Source organism: Cibotium barometz, chromosome 1, assembly GCF_041138505.1.
Source record: "Cibotium barometz isolate CiBa-2024 chromosome 1, ASM4113850v1, whole genome shotgun sequence".
NCBI classification, from domain to species: Eukaryota; Viridiplantae; Streptophyta; class Polypodiopsida; order Cyatheales; family Cibotiaceae; genus Cibotium; species Cibotium barometz.
In genome coordinates this window covers 34,946,796-34,969,990 of record NC_141046.1, presented here as the reverse complement: position 1 = coordinate 34,969,990, position 23,195 = coordinate 34,946,796, and the positions used below count along the sequence as shown (strand labels likewise).

Below are 23,195 nucleotides of genomic sequence, written 5' to 3'. Positions count from 1 at the left end.
GGCTTTCACCTCCCATTATTATGTCTAATGGAAACATAAACTCTTGTAGAAAATCTAGAAGTTGGGTTTGAGTGGCAGATTCAAAAGCCTTCCAAAAACCCACAAAACGACAATATATACGTGCCCATGCCGTTGCCGCCTCAATGATGGCTAGGAGAGTAAAGATACGATCTAGAGCAAGTAGTTCCTCCCAAAGCATGCATGAAGATATGATCTAGAGTAAGTAGTTCCTCCTGCAGCATGCATGGCCTAGGATGGTGGTGTTGGTGGTCCAGCAAGAGGGGAAGCCTTCACATATGGCCAAGTTGTTGTGCCCATGTGCAAATGTTTCACACAAAGAACCTCATTGTCCTTAGCCCAACCATTATGCACCTTTAGTAGGACCCTAGTGACATTGGTAGCGTTGACGAGGATGGCTGAAGTGGAGCATGGAATAAGTGGCTGTACTTTGGCAGGTCATAGAGATCACTCGTATGATTTAGGACCCATGATGGGGCGTGGGTGGTTCTTTTCTTCAAGAGTGTGCCATGTGTCCAAGTTGTCCGCGAGTTGGTACAACTCTTACTTGGGTTTGGCCAAAAAACGCACAGAAATCCACCCACACGCCTGCTCCTGAAGCCATGGGTTCATGGATGATGGAAGATTTCTGTGGAGATGGGCAATGTGAGATCAAGGTGTCAAAAATGCAGAAAGATAAATAAACCGGAGAGAGACAGAGAGAGGCACGTGCGCAGTCCAAAAAAAGGTAAAATTACCTAATTTAAAAGTACTTGGATTGAAGAAAAGATTTACAATTACGTAAATACTGTGCACAACAGTTGAAATTATCAACACATTTACAGCTCTGCTGCCCCAGTGACAAACCCCAGTTCAAGTCCTTGCAAGGGAAGCTGGTTTTCCCACTTTGTCAATGGAAAACATCAAACTTCAGTAGCCTCCAGAACCTGGTAAACAGGACCAAATTAAAACAATAAAACCCTCTCCTCAACTTCATTCATCTGCAGCATGCACCCTAGTCTGAAGTTAAGCATCTCCTCTTATCACCTTTTGTGGTCAGGCATGTCAAGGACCTGCTTTTCCCCCCAGCCCTCAAACCCCATCTTCAAATTTCATCGACCCATCGCCTCACACCTTAAAAGGCAGCTCTTTAAACACTTCATTGATGGATCTTTCCTGTGCTTTCTCTTCCATTTACTGTATAATGGCGTGCAAGCTTCAGTGTCTGGAAAATTGAACCAAGACAAGTATCTTTGTAACATGACTCCCCCGGGCTCTGTTACATTTCCACACTGCCTGTTTTACTAGAGATACAAAGGTTGCACCAAAAGAGTGTGTACCCTAAAGATGTATCCATCCAGTCAAAAATAAGCGTTACTTAGATATCGACGTGCTGGTGAGGCCGCCATGCACGTCGACGTCATGCCTGGTTTCAATGGAAAATTAGGCTGTTGAGATTCCACAGCAAACATTCGCTTGCATGTTAACATTGAAAAGGTGTGCACATGTAAGGATAGATGCACCCACACATACACATGAACACATCCATACACACTCATATTAATACACATGCACACACATACATGCACGCCTGCCCTCATACAAAACATTTTAAGACTCAATATGCTCACTGGAAAACGAAGTCCGGGATCGTTAGCTGATCTCGCGAAACATATTTGAACAAGTTAGGCAGCTTGTCCATATATGTCACCTTTGCCCAAACCTACATATAGCGAAAACCACATAAATACAGTCTGATTTAAATAACACCCTTCTAAGGTCCACTGCATTACATGTCTATATAAATTTGATTAAATATAACTGAAAATGAGAAATATATAAAATGAACACCTCTGAGTCCACAAACATCCTCAGTAAGAGTACACTGGTTTTCAAACCCAGAGTGGGGTGTACCATATATATTCTCTGCAAGCAAGGAACAAAGACAGTTAGCATTCAATAGATTGTAAATTCAAAATCCAAAGAGCTTTGTGAAATGAAAGTGCACGCGCACGGGCACGTGCACACACATGCACGCACATGTGAGAGTTCCAAGTATAATACACGCAAACTTACATGTAGATTAGCCTTATGTTTAGGTCCCATGATTTGGTGTATACGCTTCATCCATCGAGTGTCTGGAACACTAATGCATACCAAGACAATGTCTTAGTTTCAATACTTAACTGTGTATCTCAACCAAAATACTTTGTGCATGTGACCGGCCTTTGGATAGCTACAACTTCAATTTTCAAAAAAGAAATTCATTCAATTTGACAAAGGTATTGCCTAGGCCCAAGAGTTCAAAAACCTTCATCAGACGTGAGGATAAGGAGGACCAGCAATCATATTATCAGCAAATGCAAAAGAGTGGCTTCAGGATTAAGGTGAACAAGACCGTACGGAAAAGCATCAAGTACTCATTTAAGCAGCAAATGACTGTCATTTCAAGGGAGAGTTAATAATTCAGCTGCCATGAGGTTGGGCATGCCAGTAGGGATTGTTTCAAACTCAAGGATGGTACACAGGACCTAAAAATCAGAGTCATGGATCGGCAGAGGAGATATCTGGACCGTGGAATTGGCCTGTAAGAAAAGCAGAATCGACAACTCCTGCAGTCACCTGTGTCACTGTCACTAAAATTTTGTGCCTGCTAATGTGTGACAATTCCCAGTACCCACCAGCTCCAGCAAAGCTGCCTCCACGAAACTGTGACGTGTGGGAATGGCATCCAAATTCCAACTACCGTTTGCTGGTACAAAATAATATAAATTTACCTAGAATGTTGTTGTGCATGAAAACAAAACAGAATTTCAGAAAAACTGAGAACTTACAATTGCAGTGCTGCTGCAGAGTGAAAATAGACGACACTAAAGGGTTTGTTAATCAAAGGTTCAAATTCCTGCAAAAGATGCATAAAAATGCATGTCAAAATTCACGAATTGTGATTGATCCTTGCAGATCTAATCTTAACATACGTGCTGGCTCAGCAGACCATAACAGCAAGCAGCTGCAGGAAGAAGACTCTTGAAAAAGAACCATGTGCACAGCTTCACAAGAATACACAAATGAAAGGTTCCTATTATCAACTTTACTATCCATCAAGGTTGTTGGGCTGCTGGATCCCAGCCACGCACCAAAAAGACCAGTAACAATGACCTGCACACTTGCTGATGGCGCTCAAACTGTTCAAGAAACAGACCAATGAAACACTTGCTGACTTTGAACAAATCCACCGATCGGCATGATGTAATTTTCAGCTGTTGCTACCCTCAGATCATCTCCCACCAACAACCTTGATGTTGGTAAAAGTGCTTTGGTAGAATTTTTTCCCACGAAAAGGCTCTTGCCTCAGTTCCCACCAGCAGTTACCTTTTGCCCGAGACACTCCCAAAGCACTTTCACCTATTATACATGTCCTATGACACATTCAGACTCACGAGTCCAAGACCCGAGAGGGACAGAACAAAAAGCAGCTCAGATCAATTAGAAGAACAAATGAGACATGGACTTTACCTTTACAACATAAAGAAGGAACTGTTCCAAATCAAGGCATCGCAGCAAAAAATGAGCTCCCACCACTACCATGACTGGGTGTCCATCATTGTCAACTCCACCACGATACCTGCACCACAATTCATCAAGCCCCAATTAGCTATAATCACCAATCTCTCTCTTTCTCTCTATTTCATGATGAGATTTCCATGGACAGTTTTGTATCACTCCAGTGAGACAATTTTGATTTGTTCTATTTTATTTTCTGTTCCATGATGAGATATGCTATGGATATTGCATCACTTTGGTCTCATAGGCCCATTGGGTCTTTAGTAGACACTTAATCTCCTCTCTCTCTCTCTCTCTCATCCCACCACCTAGAGTGGAGACGGAGAGAGCACAGGAGAGGACAGGATCTGTAGACTCTACTCCATGGAGGTCGAGACGAGGGAGCATTACATATGCAAGATGCCCAATATTTTATGAGACCTGAGGGAGAACCTGTTGCCTCTTTCTGGTCCATTGTCCAAGATCATTGACTTTCTTGACCAGCGCTGCCTGGAACTTTACCTAACGGAGCTCAGCAAGCACCAAGAGTCACTCTTTAGAGAGAGCAGAGCCCTGCCCCCGGACACCTCACAGGAGGCAATCTTGCCTCAAGCGATATAGAAACACCCCCCACTGAGGGCGGACTTCGCAGTTCTCTCAACAGTCCTAGACTCACCTATGCTGGATATTCTGGACTTCACATGTATTTTCACATATATTCACATGCTCACCATCGTGCACACCATGCTGATGATGATGATGAGATAGACACAGCTAGTCTCTCTTCGTGTACGAAGTCTTTCCATGGCCCAATACCACATGGAACTCTTGTATCACTTTTGGTCCCATAGACCAGCCGGCAATCAGAGAGTTACTTGTGCCCGTAGATACACCCCGGAGGTCTAGCTGTCCCCATGTCCCACCTCGACCTCCTAGAGTCACCCTGGACTCCGCCCAGCAGCTACAATGCACTCGACATCCAAGGGCCCCATGTCCACATCAGCTCTCCACATGGCAGCTGCCAGCTCCAGATCAAGGAGTTTCACCACCTACAGAGACCCCCCTCCCCCCCACCCCCGCCTGGAGACCGTTCATGGATTGGGGGAGGATGTGTGGAGGAGTATTGAGAGGCTTCAAGTGCTGATGTTGTCGTGTATGATCAAGAGTAAGCCATCGATGCCCATGACATAATATGTGTGGAGTTTGGAGTAGCCCCACTGGTAACAAATTTTTGGAGACTCACTAGGGATGGATTCTTTGAGATCCCAAGGTACACGCAGATCCACATGTCACATGCTATGCCCATTGAGATTGGTCAGCTCAGAGTAGCCTCCTAGTAGAGACTGGGAGAGCCGAGACCATCCCACCAGAGACAATAGAGACTAGGAGAGCCGAGAACATCCTACCAGAGGAGGGGATATGCAGAGTATGCACCACAGGGGAGATAGAGGATGAGGCCCACCATATGTTCATATGCCCAGCGTATTATGAGATACGGGGAAGATTTCATTGCTTCTTGCGGGAGGGGTTCGGGCCACTGGCACATGTGATGCAGTATGAGGACCAGAAATGTCTCCGCATGTACCTAATAGAGCTCAAATGACAGGGGGATGGAGTCTTGAGAGGACATGCTCTGAGAGACAAGGCCAACCCATACAAGACGTTGCCCGAAGATCCATCACTAATTTCTTCACAGCACAAGCATTCACATCAACCACCCACGCCAACACCATCACATCGACATCAGCTCATACCACCCGTACACGAGGTCATATTCACATTTCAGAGGAGTCTTGAATGAGCAAGCCTGCTCCGTCTTGCGTGCTAGGCGCCCCCGACCCATACTCCCAAGGATCTCCACCACCACAGCAAAATCTCCACTTATACCACCGAGGCTCCGGGAGGTATGTCAAAGGACATCACCAGCACTATTGGGGTGAAGCAGGGTTGCCCGCTATCACCCACACTCTTCGAGCTATACATTGATGAGATCTCCGACTACATTGATAGACTAGGAGGACCTGGAGCTGGCTTGGGAGGAGTGTTGATCCCTCTATTGCTCTATGCCGACGACACTGTACTTATCTCAAATACACCAAAGGGGCTGCAGAGACCTGGATGCATTACAGACCTTCTGCCAAGATAGGGACCTTACAGTGAACCTTGGGAAGACCAAGGTAATGGTGTTTAACACCTCTCAACAGTGGGCCAAACGGTTGCCAGAGTTCACCTATTGTCACCATTTGGCCACCCAATTGGTCCACCCATGCTTTCTCATCATGTATGAAAACTGGACTAGTGTCCATGGCAGTTGTATATGCTAGGGATTGATGCCACTCATGAGATACTGTGGACTTGGCTTTCCGTTGGGACTTATGCCTCTATGTACATGCCCGGAAATGCCTGGTGGATTGGTGTTCCATTGGGTCTGGTACCTCGTGTACTTGCCTGGAGCATGTCTATTTTGCTATAGTCTCATGAATGAGGATTCTCCATACCAATGCTACAAGAAGTAAATTGTTGAATTGACAAGAGACACACAATGAGCCGGTACGGCCGATCCCTCCCTCAAATAAAGTATATTGATCTTGGGAGAATCAAGTACATAGTGTCATGAGCATTTCTGACCAGATTTCCATACCAATGCATATGAATACAGTATTGCAAACAAGTGGTTGTCGATGTAGACTTGCAATCCACACTACCCTCTCAAGTGTCCATGTTCCCTACCATCTGCTCTCTATTGTTCCACCAACACATGGTAGCAACAATATGCAAGAGAGCACGTAGGACAAGAGAACACTACACAGGGTATGTGGTCTTGTAATCCGGTTCCTCCCTCTTGCTACTTGCTCCCATATTTAGGCATAAAAGCTTACCAATAGCAAGTAGAGTCGATGACAGCGGAAGTCTTCGCGATGTAAGTCCTCAGAGTGTTGAGATCTTCGATTTGTCGCATTTCTTCGCGACAAAAATCTTCAAGAGGATGAAGGGAACCTTGGGAAAGCTTCCCCTATGGTTCAACTTGAGAAAGGAGGACTGAAATTAGGGTTTTCAACAAAAAGACCAAAAATTACAACAATAAAGAGAGCTGTTTTGCTGAATTTCAGTCATTGGGAGTGTGTAGGAGAGTGATTAGCATCCGGAAACACTCTTGGAAGCTTGAGAAACACCTTAGCAAGCTTGGAAATGAAGTTGGGAAGGAGAAAGTGAAGAAAATGCAGCCCAACAGCCCTCATCAAGGAGGCGCCAATCTCTAGAGAGAGGAGTGGTGCAGGTGGTGAGTTGTCCAGTGTAAGTGGCAGGCAGGTGCTTTGTGGAGCAAGCTAGAGTGGACACATGGCTGGTTACTCAATTTGTACAAAGGGGATAAGGTTTGGGCGGTGGACATTGGGTTATGTCCACCCAAGACTCCATTTAGCATCAATGGGAAGATAGTTCTTAACCTTCACAAGGTAACGCCTCACAACTTTGCCTGCAGCATGCTTGCGTTCCTTGTGATACACAATCTGCTCTCGCTGCAAGATCTCCTCAAGCTCATCCACTTCTGGTGGATCCTCAATGACCGTCTCACTGGGCTCCGGCCCTACATACTTATGAAGGAGACTCACATGAAAAAGCATTGTGTATGTGCCAATGACTAGGTAATGCCAATCTAAAAGCCACTTCATTGATCTTCTCGATCACTCGAAAAGACCCATAGTACCTAGTTGCAAGCTTAGGATATGCACCCTCTTTGCCAGGCCTCTTTGCAAGTCTTGCTTTCTCAAATTTCAGCAATACCCAATCATTCTCTTTAACATCCAATTGCCTTCTATGCTTGTCGGCAGCCTTTTTATGCTTGTCTTGTGACCTTGCAATGGTTGTCCACACCTGAGCAAAAGCAATATCCAAGTCTCTTACATACTCATCAGCTGCAAATATCTCATCCTTTGTGAGGATAGGTGGGAAAACCACCTTACCATAAATCATCTCAAATGGGGCCTTTCCCGTAGATGCATGCACTGTGTTGTTGTATGCAAATTCCACAAGTGGTAAGTACTTCTCCCAAGAAGACTTCTGATCCGCCACATAACATTTCAAGAGATCCAACACGGCTAAATTTGTAACCTCACTTTGCCCATCCGTTTGAGGGTGATAAGCTCATGAGAAGTCACCCATATTATCAAATAAGGCCCGCCACCAAAAGAGACTTGTAGTCCTGGGATCTCTATCCCCCACAATGGACTTCGGCATGATGCTTGAACACTTGTGCAAGATATATTTTAACCATATCCTCAGCTTTGATGGTCTTTTTGACCGACAAGAAATGAGCTTGCTTGCTAAATCTGTCCATAATTGTCCAAATTGCATCATTATCCTGTTGGGTGCATGGCAAGTCCATAATGAAATCCATCGTAATACTTTCCCATGGCTGTGTGGGAATAGGCAATGGCTGAAGCAAACCTAGTGCCTTTTGCCTATCAAATTTCACCTTTTGTGTCATGGCCCTGTGAAAATGGAACAGTACAAGTGTGGGCATGGTGGTTGCAGAGTCAGAATATTTTATGATTCACATGGGGGGTGCCCGGACAGAGTTTAAGATGTGTGGACATCCCTAGGTGTGAAGGGGGAAACTAGAAACATTAAACTTTAATGTTTATTAAAGTTTGCCCCTAGGCCTTAGTGGCCCTAGGAACTTATTAATGTTTGGGGCCCTAGGGATTAATTTGGGGAAGAGGGCCACTTTTGGAGTGCTTCTCTCTCCTCCCTCTCTCTCTAGCTTTTTGGGAAGGGAATCGTGGAGTTTTCTCTAGCGCATGTAGACAAGCGTGGAAAAGCACAAGAGAAGCAAGGCGGCTGCTGTTTTCTGAGTGTTTTGCTGCTGATTTCTTCTGTATAACCAGCTGTACTTCCCACGTGTGAAGTCCGTACAGCACTGTACGACTGCAAGTACAGGCTGCTGCTGAAATCTGCTGCAAGTGTTCTTCTTCTCTGCTGGATACTCTGCGCACAGGCCAGTACAGGCTGTACCAGCAAGTACACAGCCCGTACCCTACTGTACGACTGCCGTACAGTGTACGGACAGTCAGGTACAGCAAGTACAACTGCTGTAGGCGGCGTAAACAGGTGCTGGACAGGTCTGTGTACTCAGATTCAGGCAGGTACAAGAGTGGACAGCAGGCTGTTTGTGCAAGTACAACTCCTGGCACGTATCCCGAGGCGGTACAGACGGGTACTGTGCTGATTTTCAGATCTGTATTTTTCAAGGACAGCATAAGAGTGGACATCAGGAGGAGGATACAGGCAAGTACAAGCACATGTGTGAAGAGGGGTTGTGAATACAAGTGCCTGCAAGTACAGATTGGTGCTGTTGCTTCCTCCAGTGCTGTTTCACGAGCTGAACTTGGTAAGCTCTGTTTCTGTTCATCACTCTTTCTACTGCTTGATGTCTGTTGCAGATATGTGTTATCTGGCCCCTTGTGAGAGGAGGGGTATGGCAGATTGACAAGGGTTGAGACAGAGATTGGACAGCACATGTATGTTTGAGCTGAGAAGATGTATCATGCACTTGAGTTATGCCAGATGTATGCCCATGGCTGGCCTGCTTAGTGATCTTGGCTGATCAGAGGGAGGCACAGTGTGTTGTTTGAAGACACAGATCTGTGTGCATAGATCCTCTGTGCTGAGAAGGATTTGTGGGCCGTCAGATTGGACTTACAGGTGTAAACTCTTGGCTGGTCTTTGTGTTGTACTCAGCCATTCATATTATTTTAATTGAATAAAGAAATACCGCAAGGGGCGCCAAGCTTTGGGGCCAACAGGTGTCGCTGTGTTTTCAGATTTGGCCACTCTAGCTCCAATCTGTGTTTTGTTTCTCATCTAGACTACAAGTGGACGGGTGATTGCTCCTACCGCACTCTGGTTTTCTATCAGAGGCCGGTTTCAAGGTTCCGTCCCCGGGACCTATCATCAACTTTCTGAAGGGGGTGAGCTCGTGGTTGCTTTGAAGAAAGCCATTGCTGAAAATTCAGCAATCATGTCTGATACAGAGGATGAGTACTTCTATCATGAAGAAGAAGAGCAAGAGACTTCTCCTGAGAGAGATGTATCTGAGGATATTTTTGCAGGAGAACAGGCTGCAGATGTTGAGCCTTATGAGGATGTAACACAGCCAGAAGATGTGCATGGTAAAGAGGATGATGATGCTCGGTTCAAAGATCGCTTGGCTAGTGTTATGGATACTTTTATGCAGCTCACACAAAGCGAGAGATTTGCTGAATTTTTGAGATCTCGCACAGAGCCCCGCACAGAGCCCCAGAAAAAGAAGAAAAGTTCGTTCAAAGAATCTTCCTCAGGGTCATAGTGGTGCCATCCCACAGGAACCATCTTTTGGCCAGTTTCCGAATATGCAGCATGCTTATGGAGCAAACTCTCAGAGTTCCTTCTATGGACAGCCACCTATTCCTCAGCAGAACATGCATCCAGGTTATTTTGGTGGTGGCTCGGTGTTCCAATCCATGACTGGGGGTTATCCTCAGGGAGGCATGGGTATGTATGGGCCTTTTGGAGCCAATTTTCAGCCTGGCATGCAAGGGAATATGTATGGTGGTATGCAGTCCGGTATGGCTGGAAATATGTTTGCAGGCATGCAACCTGGGATGCAAGGCAATATGTTTGGTGGCATGCAGCCAGGTATGCATAATGGAATGTATGGAAACATGGCTGGAATGTATAGTATGCCTGGCATGGGAATGGGAAATGCTGACCCAATGATGGGTATGAATGTTGGGGGCAGCAATCTTACGAAACCACTTCCATATGATAATCTAACGCCTATGGGAAAGGCGAAGGATTACAAGGAAGGGGGAGCTGCAGTGAAGTTTGACACTTTCAGTGGGGCCAAGGATAAATTGAAGGCACTTACCTTTTTACAGCAGTTTGATGCTGCTTTTTCTGGTGGGAATTACACAGAGTCCTCTAAGGTGAGGAAAGCTGCCACTTTTCTCAAGGGCAATGCTTTGCAGTGGTGGTCTACTCTTCTTTTGCAGGGCATAGCACCCACCACATGGGTCCAATTCAAACAGGTTTTCTCTTCCGTATGGCTCACATCTACATTTGAGGTGGATGTTATGACCGCATGGCACAAGCTGGATGCTTCAAAGTGTGATAGTTTGGAGGATTATAACAAGAAGTTTTGGGAAGCTCTACTCCCAGTGACTTCTTATCGTGCCGTGCCATTATCTGAGCAGGTAGAGAAGTATTGTTGTGGGCTGCCCAAGGAGGTACGAGATTATTGTATAAAGACAAGAGTAACGAACATGTCACAGATGATTGAAAATGCTATGACAGCTAATGCGTTACTCACAGGTGGTTCATCTGGGTTTAAAGGCAGTAAGAAATTGGGCAAGAAAGCTGAAAAATTTGGGCATGCTTCTCGTGATGCTAAAGGGTCTACAGAGACAAAGTATAAGAAGTTGCCAATGCCCAAAAGGACTTCTGAGGAAAGACAGGCTTTGAGAGATGCTCAAAAGTGTTTCTACTGTACTGAAGAGGGGCATATGTCATTCAATTGTCCCAAAAGAACGTCCAAAAAGGACCCTGACAATAAAGGAGAGCCCAAGCCAAAGAAAACAAAGCCTTCTGCAGGCTTAGTTCCTGATCTTGTGGGGGAGCAGCTAGGTGGTGAAGCTACAGAGTTGTGCAGGGCATGGGGCAAAGTGAGAGATCAGAATGCTTTGATCTTCTTTGACACAGGTGCTAGAGCCAACTTCATTTCACCAGATTTGGCTAGCCGATTGGGGATTCGCGCAGAGGAGATGGGGCCGTTACATGAGGCAAATATGGCTTGTCCAGGGTATGCAGAACCCGTTACTCCTATCATTGGGAAGCTTCGGCTTCATTTACAGGGTTATGTGGACAACGAGGAGTTCTTCATCATGCCTTTGGATGGCTGTGATGTTTTGTTGGGGATGCCATGGTGCCACAGGGTACATGCGGTGGTGGATACTTACAATAGGAAAATTTTACTCACTCATAGAGGGAAAGAGCATGTATTGGATGTAAAACTCAAAGGGGAATCTGTTCCTATTGTATCCGCTTCGGCGATTTCATCAGTAATGAAAAAGCATCTTTCCGCGTACTTGATTTATGTAAAGGATGCACAGGATGATGAGTCTAAGTCTAATTTGTCAATGTTAGATAAGGACACGGCTGATTTCTTAAGTGGGTTTCAAGACTGTTTTTCCAAGTCATTGCCAGGAGAATTACCTCCTGAGAGGCCAGAAGACCATGCCATAGATCTGATTCCTGGTAGTACTCCACCGAATAGACCGCCGTACCGTGTTAGTGCAGCCCAACAGGAAGAGATTATGAGTCAGGTGCAGGAGCTATTGAATAAAGGGTTGATTCAGCCTAGCTCATCACCCTTTTGCTCACCTGTGCTCTTAGTGCAGAAGAAGGATGGTTCTTGGCGCATGTGTATAGATTACAGGGCGCTGAATAAGAATACCATCAAGAATCGATTCCCCATACCGAGGATCGATGACATCTTGGACCGCTTACAGGGCTCCACAGTTTTTAGTCGTATTGACTTGAAAAGCGGGTATCATCAGATACGCATTAGACCCGAGGATGTGCATAAGACAGCATTCCGAACCACGTTTGGGTTGTATGAGTTCTTGGTTATGCCCTTTGGTTTAACGAATGCGCCTGCCACATTTAACAGAATGATGGACAGGATTTTCAGACCTCATAGAGAGTTTGTGGGCACATTCTTTGATGATATGATTGTGCATTCACGAACTGAGGAAGAGCATAGAAGGCATTTGGCCATTGTGTTTGCAGAACTCAGAAACCATAGGTTGGTGGTTAATGGCAAGAAGAGTGAGTTCTTTTTGCAGGAGATACATTTCTTGGGGCATATTGTGTCTGGTCGTGGAGTCCGTATGGATCCAGCCAAGGTGGAAGCAATACTTAATTGGCCAGCTTTGAGGACCGTGCATGATGTACGCAGCTTTCTAGGATTGTGTCCCTATTACAGGCGTTACATATGGCACTTTGCTGAAATTGCTTCGCCTCTTCATGCTTTGACGAAGAAAGCAACTCCGTTTAGATGGGCTGATCGGGAAATTACAGCATTCAAAAAGCTCAAAGAAAAGCTTACTTCGGACCCAGTATTGGTGTTACCGGACCTCCGAAAGGCTTTTGTTGTCCAGTGTGATGCATGTGGAAGTAGCATTGGTGCAGTTCTCATGCAAGAGGGACATGTGATAGCCTATGAGAGTAGAGTTTTGCAAGATGCCGAGAAGCATTTACAGGTGTATGAGAAAGAGATGTTGGCTGTAATTCACGCTCTTTCTACATGGAAACACTACTTGCTTGGGGCTGATTTCACTGTACAGACAGATCATCAGACCTTGCGTTACTTCCTCACGCAGACTAAGCTTTCAGAGAAGCATATGCGTTGGGCAAACTTTTTGTCAATGTTTCACTTCCAGATTGTGCATGTGGAAGGCAAAAAGAATGTAGTGGCAGATGCTTTGTCACGCAAGCCACAGGTCTCTGCAGTTTCACTTGCTTATCATCATGAGCTTGATGAAATGAAAGAGCAGTATGCCCATGATGAGGATTTTGAAAGGTTGTATGATCAGATGTCTGAGGGTCAGCGGCATGAGCATTACACTCTCAGAGATGGGTTTTTATTGATGCATGGCAGACTGTGTGTTACCAGGCCATTGCGACTCAAGGTTATGATTGAAAGTCATGCTCCACCGTATGCAGGTCATAGAGGTATTGACACCACGGTCAAAGCAGTGGAGACTTTCTTTTATTGGCCAACCTTGAGAAGAGATGTTGATGCCTTTGTGAGGCAATGCATCGTATGTCAGAAGGTAAAGTTTGACTGTCAGAAGACACCTGGGTTATTACAGCCTTTACCTATTCCGGATAGACCTTGGGAGAGCATTGCCATGGATTTTGTATTTGATCTTCCACGGACACAAACGGGAAATGATGGCATCTGGACAATCATATGCAGGTTCAGTAAGCAGGCTCATTTCATTCCCGTGCGGAAGACAATTAAAGTGGATCATATGGTGAAGTTGTTCATGGCGAACATCTTCAAGTATCATGGCTTGCCTACGTCTATCATTAGTGACCGTGATCCACGGATGACGAGTTTTTGGAGAGGGTTGTTTGACAACATGGGTACAACTCTCAAGTTTTCATCGTCATTTCATCCACAGACAGATGGTCAGTCAGAAGAGGCTAACTCTACAGTGTTGGATCTTCTCAAATGTTATGTGTCAGAGCACAAGCAACAATGGGAAAAATATCTTCCTTTAGTGGAGTTTGCATATAACAACACTGTACATAGCTCGACAGGCAAGGCGCCTTTTGAGATTGTAGAAGGAGGGAAGAAGGTTCCACCCATTTTGCATACAAAGGATAAGATCTTTGAGGCTGATCAGTATGTGGAGAGCTTGGATGAAGCTTATCGGAGAGTTAAGTTGGCCCTCCAGAAAACTCAGCAGAAGCAAAAGAAAGCCGCAGACCGTCACAGACGTGATTTACAGTTTGCATTGGGTGATTGGGTTCTTTTGCGCTTTGAAAAGGCTAGACTCAAGAAGATGAAGGGTAAAGAGCGCTTATTCTCTAAGTTGAGCATGCGATATTATGGGCCTTTTCAGGTTTTGGAAAAGATTGGTGAGGTAACCTATCGTTTGAAGTTACCAGATCACTGGAGGATTCACAATGCTTTTCACGTGAGTCTTCTTAGACCTTTCCGTGGGGATGTGCCTGAGGATGTATCAGATGAGGCTCAGCCGGAAGTTGAGGAACTTGATGAGGTTCTAATTCCAGAGCAGATACTGGCACATAAAGAAAGGAAGGTACGAGGTAAAGTTTCCCGTCGCTATCTTGTGAAGTTCAAGAACTATTCACCGATGGATGCGAAGTGGATGGAGGAAGGTGACTTAACAGATTCACCTCAGGTTTTGCAGCTTTATCTCGATGCCTTTGAGTTAGAGCCGACTCTTATTGTGGCTCATTCAGGTTCAGCAGAGCATGGGTCTGGAGCATTACCTGATGCTCAAGAGGGGGGTAGCACCTCCACTCCCTTGATACAGACAGACTCAGATGACATCTAGAGGTCGCTTGGTGCAGATTTTATCTCACCCGAAGGTACTGAGGCTGACAGTACATCTGTTTATGGGACTTCTATGATATATGTGTACTAGTCACATGGAGATTTTTGTGGATATGTATGGTTCACAGTGGTATACAACTTGGACTATTACTATGCCATTGGTTTGCAGTGAATGTTGATACATGTGTATGGCTCAGAGAGATTGGGACGCTGATCTTGCCATATTGTATATTTCACTTTGGATATTTTGATGCATCACCAGAATGCAATCGAGGACGCTTGCCATTTTTCAAGAGGGGGGTATGTCATGGCCCTGTGAAAATGGAACAGTACAAGTGTGGGCATGGTGGTTGCAGAGTCAGAATATTTTATGATTCACATGGGGGGTGCCCGGACAGAGTTTAAGATGTGTGGACATCCCTAGGTGTGAAGGGGGGAACTAGAAACATTAAACTTTAATGTTTATTAAAGTTTGCCCCTAGGCCTTAGTGGCCCTAGGAACTTATTAATGTTTGGGGCCCTAGGGATTAATTTGGGGAAGAGGGCCACTTTTGGAGTGCTTCTCTCTCCTCCCTCTCTCTCTAGCTTTTTGGGAAGGGAATCGTGGAGTTTTCTCTAGCGCATGTAGACAAGCGTGGAAAAGCACAAGAGAAGCAAGGCGGCTGCTGTTTTCTGAGTGTTTTGCTGCTGATTTCTTCTGTATAAGCAGCTGTACTTCCCACGTGTGCAGTCCGTACAGCACTGTACGACTGCAAGTACAGGCTGCTGCTGAAATCTGCTGCAAGTGTTCTTCTTCTCTGCTGGATACTCTGCGCACAGGCCAGTACAGGCTGTACCAGCAAGTACACAGCCCGTACCCTACTGTACGACTGCCGTACAGTGTACGGACAGTCAGGTACAGCAAGTACAACTGCTGTAGGCGGCGTAAACAGGTGCTGGACAGGTCTGTGTACTCAGATTCAGGCAGGTACAAGAGTGGACAGCAGGCTGTTTGTGCAAGTACAACTCCTGGCACGTATCCCGAGGCGGTACAGACGGGTACTGTGCTGATTTTCAGATCTGTATTTTTCAAGGACAGCATAAGAGTGGACATCAGGAGGAGGATACAGGCAAGTACAAGCACATGTGTGAAGAGGGGTTGTGAATACAAGTGCCTGCAAGTACAGATTGGTGCTGTTGCTTCCTCCAGTGCTGTTTCACGAGCTGAACTTGGTAAGCTCTGTTTCTGTTCATCACTCTTTCTACTGCTTGATGTCTGTTGCAGATATGTGTTATCTGGCCCCTTGTGAGAGGAGGGGTATGGCAGATTGACAAGGGTTGAGACAGAGATTGGACAGCACATGTATGTTTGAGCTGAGAAGATGTATCATGCACTTGAGTTATGCCAGATGTATGCCCATGGCTGGCCTGCTTAGTGATCTTGGCTGATCAGAGGGAGGCACAGTGTGTTGTTTGAAGACACAGATCTGTGTGCATAGATCCTCTGTGCTGAGAAGGATTTGTGGGCCGTCAGATTGGACTTACAGGTGTAAACTCTTGGCTGGTCTTTGTGTTGTACTCAGCCATTCATATTATTTTAATTGAATAAAGAAATACCGCAAGGGGCGCCAAGCTTTGGGGCCAACAGGTGTCGCTGTGTTTTCAGATTTGGCCACTCTAGCTCCAATCTGTGTTTTGTTTCTCATCTAGACTACAAGTGGACGGGTGATTGCTCCTACCGCACTCTGGTTTTCTATCAGAGGCCGGTTTCATTTTGACAGGTAATACATGCACGTACATGTGCCTCTATGTCCTTCCGCATACCTAGCCAAAAGAAATACCGCTCAATCATGTGCATAGTAGGCATTATGCCTCTATGACCAACATATGGAGGAGCATGGCACTCATCCAAAACCTTTTGCCTCATGTCAGACACCACACAAAGGCAATTATCTTTCGTGAGATAACCCTCTTTGATCACATATGAGGGATGTGCATGACCAGCCATCAAATCAGTCCAAATAGTGGCAAAACCAGCATCCGTATGATACAAATCACGCATGGCAGACAAGTCCCCATGAGAGGCAACGGAGATAGCTGCTACATACGGCTTTCGTGACAATGTATCGGCCACTACATTCTTCTTTCCTGGGGTGTGCAAGATCTGAAAATGAAACATAGAGAGGAAATTGGCCATCCTCATATGCTTCTCTGACAGCTTAGTTTGGGTAAGAAAATACCTCAAACTCTGGTGATCTGTCTTCACAGTGAAATCAGCCCCAAGAAGGTAATGTTTCCATATAGTAAGTGCATGAATTACAACCAAGAGCTCTTTCTCATAAATGCCAAGAGATAGCTCTGCATCATGAAATCTACGGCTCTCATAAGCCACGGCATGTCCCTCTTGATTAAGGACAGCTCCTATGTAGTTTCTAGATGCATCACATTCCACACTAAAAGGCTTTTGCAAATCCGGAATGATCAACATTGGACCATGAGTAGTTGCATCTTTCAATTTGAGGAATGCATCCCTCTCTACACTAGTCCATTTGAACACAGCCGCCTTTGTCAAATCATGCAAAGGAGAAGCAATCCATGCAAAGTGCCAAATGAACCTACGGTAGTAAGAGCATAATCCAAGAAAACTACGGATCTCATGCACCGAACTCAATTCGGGCCAATTCTGAATTGCATCAATCTTTGCAGGATCCATCCGCACTCCATCTTTGGACACAATATGCCCAAGATAATGTATCTCTGACAAGAAGAACTCACTCCTCTTTGCATTTATGAAGAGTTTATACTTACGGAGTTCTTCAAAAACAATGGCCAAATGAGCTCTATGCTCTTCTTCGGTCTTCAAGAAGACTAAGATGTCATCAAAGAAGACACCTGTAAATTTCCTGTACCCACAGAATATGCGATCCATCATTCTATTGAATGTTGCCGGGACATTTGTAAGACCAAAAGGCATAACAAGATACTCATAAAGCCCAAATGCTGTCCTGAAGGAAGTTTTGTGTACATCCTCAGGCACTGCACACACTTGATGATACCCACTCTTGAGATCAATTCGGCTAAAGCATGCCGATCCATCCAACTTGTCAAGGATGTCGTCTATGCGTGGAATCGGAAACCGATTCTTAATGGTAAGCTTATTCAAAGCTCTATAATCCACACACATACGAAAGGATCCATCCTTCTTTTGAACCAAGAGGACGGGTGAACAATATAGAGAAGAGCTTGGCTGAACCAAGCCCTTCTCAAGAAGCTCATTCACTTGCTTTATGATCTCCTCTTTTTGGGATGCACTTACACGATAGACTGGCCTATTAAGTGGTGAGCTACCCGGCACAAGATCAATGCGATGGTCTTCCGGTCGTACGGGTGGCAACTCATTTGGTAACTCATCAGCAAAACAATCATTGTGCTCTTGCAAAAATTTCAGCTTATCATTACTAAGAGTGTTTACATGTACATTATTTTCCTCAACATGATCTCGTACAAAAATCAAGTATGCAAAAACACTCTTTTTCATTACTTTCTTAATTTGTACATGAGATACAAGGGGAATGGTATCACCCTCTTCACCAACATCAATTACATGCTCTTGGCCTTTATGCATGAAGGTGATCCTGTTGGTCTTGTAAGCCTTGCACAGATCAATACGTGTATGCCAAGGCTTTCCAAGCAATACATCACAGCCATTCAAAGGTGCCACAAGAAAATCCTCATGATCCACATAGCCTTGAATGTGTATGCGCAACTTGCCAAAAATAGGTATGACCTGTACTTCTCTACCAACAAAGGCAGCCCCTCCTTCAATTTGAGGATCCGTGTCCTCCACTTCAATACCCAAAGTAGCTGCCATCTGTGTAGATATGAAGTTCTCAATTGCACAATCATCAAACATGAACAAAGCGAGTTGATCCTTAAGCTATCCCCAAGCTTTACATACAACCCTGTCTTTGCTATCATGTGAAGTGTTGCCCTGTACATCCGCTATCATATGTACATTGGGCTTTGATGCATTTGCATTATCACGCTGTGTCTTGTTTGGGCATGCATTTGCAATATGCTCAGTGCTACCACAAGTAAAGCATTTCCCCTCACTCATATATTGCTTTTTCTACTCCGGAGTGAGACCATAGTCTCTCAGTTTGAAGGGACGCTTCTTGGTAGTGTTATTTTCAGGCTTTGGACCATTTTTATCTTGGTTTTGGTCCTTTTTAGGTGGCTGCCCATTATTTTGCAGGTTTGAGACAACCCTCTCTTTGCCTTGAAATGAGGGTTTAGCCTTATTGGATCGACTCAATTTGAGTTCCAATTGCTCGGTGGCGGTGGCGGTGGCGGTTGCTATTAGTTGGTGTAAGGTATGACCAGGATACATTTGTAGTCCCGCTGTGTACCAGGGTTGCAATCCCGATGGAAACCTTCTCTTCCTTTCCGCCTCGGTGACATGCATAAATGGAGACAACTCCAAAAGCACTTTCCAAAACTTTTGTACATATGCATTTACCGATTCCCCCTCATTTTGCTTCACCCAATCCCACTTCATTGTTATCTCATTCAATGCATTGGGAGGCAAGAAGTGAGCATAGAACCTCTCCTTGAACTCTTCCCATGATCTAACAGGATTCGGTGAGAGCTTCTCCGTGAGCCACCAATGGGCAGCAATGCCTTTCATGAACATGCTTACATGCCGGATCATGGATTTCTGAGTGAAATTCCATCACTGAAAGCAATATCAAACTGGGCAATAAAAGCAAGTGCCTTTGATGCATCATATTCCCCATGATATGTGTCAAACTTCACAGATTTGTCTCCGGCTTTGAAGTCACGAGACTTTGATACATGTGCCTGCATCTCAACATGTTTTCCCCCATGTTTGTCCATTGGGACAGCCCCTGTGACTGGCATCATTTTAGGACCAAAAGGTGATGCATAAGGCTTAGATACATGTGCCCTGTAAGCATGAGGCATGGCCATCCCCTCAACATGCATTGATACATTTCAGCCATAGCTTCTCCCTCACGAGCACACTCCAAGACATGAGTGGCATGAGAGATGCCCAAAATACCTACACCAACAGAAAATTGCAGCCCATGTTGCATGTGTTGTACATGCACATTTTCGGCCAGCAATGGCATTTGACATAAATTTTGACCACTGCCATAAACATTGTATCCTTCACGGGCTATATAAGGTATTCCTGCATGGCGTGAAGTCAGTGATTGTTCCTCTCCCATAGCATGGAGATTCATCCGCTTAGACATAAGTTCTTGTTCGGGCACCTGTGGGGATTCCAAGACATGTGGGATGGTTGCCTTTTCTACATAGGCATCCTCGGTACGAGCCAAGTATTCACGTGCTGCATCCCTCGGTTGCATGTGCAACTCTTGAGCAATCATTGCCATTGCATGATCCATATAAGATTCAGCTTTCTTAGCCTTCAAACGGTCATGTACCAATGGATCCTCACGGCGGTAGAGATTTAATTCTTCTTGTTGTGCATGGAAAAGAGCCTGCATACGAGTAAGTTCAGCCCTCAAGACTATGGACTCTTCTTCCTGCATCTTCTCTTTGCCACGGGACGGCTGTCCCACATATTCATGTTCCCTATTGTGCACCACATGAGTTTGCTCATCCTGTAGAGCATCGGAAGCATGCATTTCATTGTCCCTGCCTCTTGTGTTAGCATCTCCAACATTCATTGTATGGCTGTCCATAATGTTCTAAGCGTAGAGATAGCTAGTGTTCACGGTGATCATCTCTCACGATAGAAGTGAAAGAGAAATGTATGCTCTAATATCAATGTAACTTGAGTGAACACAATGCTAATCAATACACTTAAATACACCAAGATTTGATGGACACTTGCTCAAATACAAGAAGTAAATTGCTGAATTGACAAGAGACACAATGAGCCGGTACGGCCAACCCCTCCCTCAAATAAAGTATATTGATCTTGGGAGAATCAAGAACATAGTGTCATGGGCATTTCAGACCAGATTTCCATACCAATGCGTATGAATACAATATTGCAAACAAGTGGTTGTCGATGTAGACTTGCAATCCACACTACTCTCTCAAGTGCCCATGTTCCCTACCATATGCTCTCTATTGTTCCATCCAATGCAGCATTGGTATGGACAACCCCCGTTCATGAGACTATACCAAAATAGACGTGCTCCAGGCAAGTACACGAGGTACCAAACCCAATGGAACACCAATCCACCAAGCATTTCCGGGCATGTATACGAAGGCACAAGTCCCAACGAAAAGCCAAGTCCATAGTATCACATGAGTGGCATCAATCCCCGGCATATACAACTGCCATGGACACCAGTCCAATGTACATACATGATACGAAAGCACGGGTGGACCAATTGGGTGGCCAAATGGTGACAGTAAGGGGACGCCCGCCCACGAACCGTGCATGTGTAACTATCTGCTGACATGGTTATGTGGCATGTGACAAGTGATAAGTATTGGTTATAAACCTAGCCTTAGGAATTAGCACAAAAATTATAAGTGAGTGTGTACACACTTCATTGAGTTTTGGGCGACCAAAACTTACTTATAAATTATGACCAGCTCGGTGTTCACACACACTGATGTCCCAAGGTGGACAAAACCCAATGTCCACCGCCCAGACCTTATCCCCTTTGTACAAAGAGAGTAACCAACCATGTGTCCTTTCTAGCTTGCTCCACAAAGCACCTGCATGCCACATAGAGTGAACAACTCACCACCTCACTCTTCCCTCTCTCTCTAGAAGAAGGCGCCTCCTTCATGAGGGCTTTTGGGCTGTATTTTCTGCACTTTCTCCTTCCCAACTCCATATCCATGTTTGCTAGGGTGTTTTCCAAGCTTCCAAGAGTGTTTTCGAATGCTATTCACTCTCCTACACACTCCCAATGACTGAAATTCAATAAAACAACTCTCTTTCTTGCTGTAATTTTTGGTCTTTTTTGCTGAAAACCCTAATTTCAGCCTTCATTTCTCAAGTTGAACCATAGGGGAAGCTTTCCAAGGTTCCCTTCATCCTCTTAAAGACTTTTATCGCGAAGAATTGCAACAAATCGAAGACTTCAACACTCCAAGCACTTCCATCGTGAATACTTCCGCTGTCATTGACTCTACTTGCAATTGGTAAGCTTTAATGCTTACATATGGAAGCAAGTAGCAGGAGGGAGAAACCGGATTACAAGATCACATACCCTGTGTAGTGTTCTCTTGTCCTACGTGCTCTCTTGCAGATTGTTGCTACCATGTGTTGATAGAACAACAGAGAGAAGATGGTAGGGAACATGGACACTTGAGAGGGTAGTGTGAGTTGCAAGTCTACACTGACAACCACTTTGTTTGCAATACTGTATTCATATGCATTGGTATGGAAATCTGGTCAGAAATGCCCATGACACTATGTACTTGATTCTCCAAAGATCAATTGACTTTTTTTGAGGGAGGAGCCGGCCGTTCCAGCTCATTGTGCGTCTCTTGTCAATTCAGCAAATTTCTTCTTGAAGACCAAAGAAGAGCATAGAGCTCATTTGACTATTGTTTTTGAAGAACTCCGTAAGCATAAACTCTTCATAAATGCAAAGAAGAGTGAGTTCTTCTTGTCAGAGATACATTATTTTGGGCATATTGTGTCCAAAGATTAAGTGCGGATGGATCTTGCAAAGATTGATGCAATTCGGAATCGGCCGGAATTGAGTTCTGTGCATGAGATCCATGGTTTTCTTGGATTATGCTCTTATTATCACAGGTTCATTCGGCACTTTGCATGGATTGCTTCTCCTTTGCATGATTTGACAAAGAAGAAGGCCACATTCAAATAGACTAATGTAGAGAGGGATGCATTCCTCAAATTGAAAGATGCAACTACTCATGGTCCAGTGTTGATCATTCCGGATTTACAAAAGCCTTTGTGTGGAATGTGATGCATCTGGAAATTGCATAGGAGCTGTCCTAAATCAAGGACATGCCGTGGCTTATGAGAGCCGTAGATTGCATGATGCAGAGCTATATCACTGTGAAAACAAATCACCAGAGTTTGAGGTATTTTCTTACCCAAACTAAATTGCCAGAGAAGCATATGAGGATGGCCAATTTCCTCTCCATGTTTCATTTTCAGATCTTACACACCCCAGGAAAGAAGAATGTAGTGGCAGATGCTTTGTCACGAAAGCCGTATGTAGCAGCTATTTCGATTGCCTCTCATGGAGACTATGCTAATTTTGCCACTATTTGGGCTGATTTGATGGCTGGTCATGGACATGACTCATATGTGATCAAAGAAGGTTATCTTATGAAAGATAATTGCCTATGTGTGGTGTTTGACATGAGACAAAAGGTTTTGGACAAGTGCAATGCTCCTCTATATGCTGGTCATAGAGACATAATGCCTACTATGCACATGATTGAGCAGTATTTCTTTTGGCCAAGTATGCGGAAAGACATAGACGCACATGTACGTGCATGTATCACCTATCAAAAAGTGAAATTTGATAGGCAAAAGGCACTAGGTTTGCTTCAGCCA

At 44.8% G+C, this 23,195-nt stretch overlaps 1 protein-coding gene across 7 annotated transcripts in view; it reads right to left on the bottom strand.

The window, feature by feature from the left end:
* Positions 1–751: 751 nt before the first annotated feature.
* LOC147641920 (uncharacterized) overlaps positions 752–23,195 on the bottom strand; it is an 83,439-nt gene continuing 60,995 nt past the window's right edge. For 3 of the 7 annotated variants that reach the window (XM_086801095.1, XM_086801120.1, XM_086801127.1), the window contains exons 9-14: positions 3,514–3,622; positions 2,832–2,899; positions 2,074–2,143; positions 1,849–1,923; positions 1,629–1,720; positions 752–1,273 (exon numbers count right to left, since the gene is read on the bottom strand). In XM_086801095.1, coding sequence (XP_086657221.1) covers positions 1,216–1,273; positions 1,629–1,720; positions 1,849–1,923; positions 2,074–2,143; positions 2,832–2,899; positions 3,514–3,622 — 472 coding nt within the window. In that variant the 3' untranslated portion in view covers positions 752–1,215. Of the gene's footprint in view, positions 1,424–1,628; positions 1,721–1,848; positions 1,924–2,073; positions 2,144–2,831; positions 2,900–3,513; positions 3,623–23,195 lie in introns of all 7 variants that reach the window. The other 4 variants (XR_015266393.1, XR_015266391.1, XM_086801113.1 and 1 more) reach the window with 4 other exon arrangements.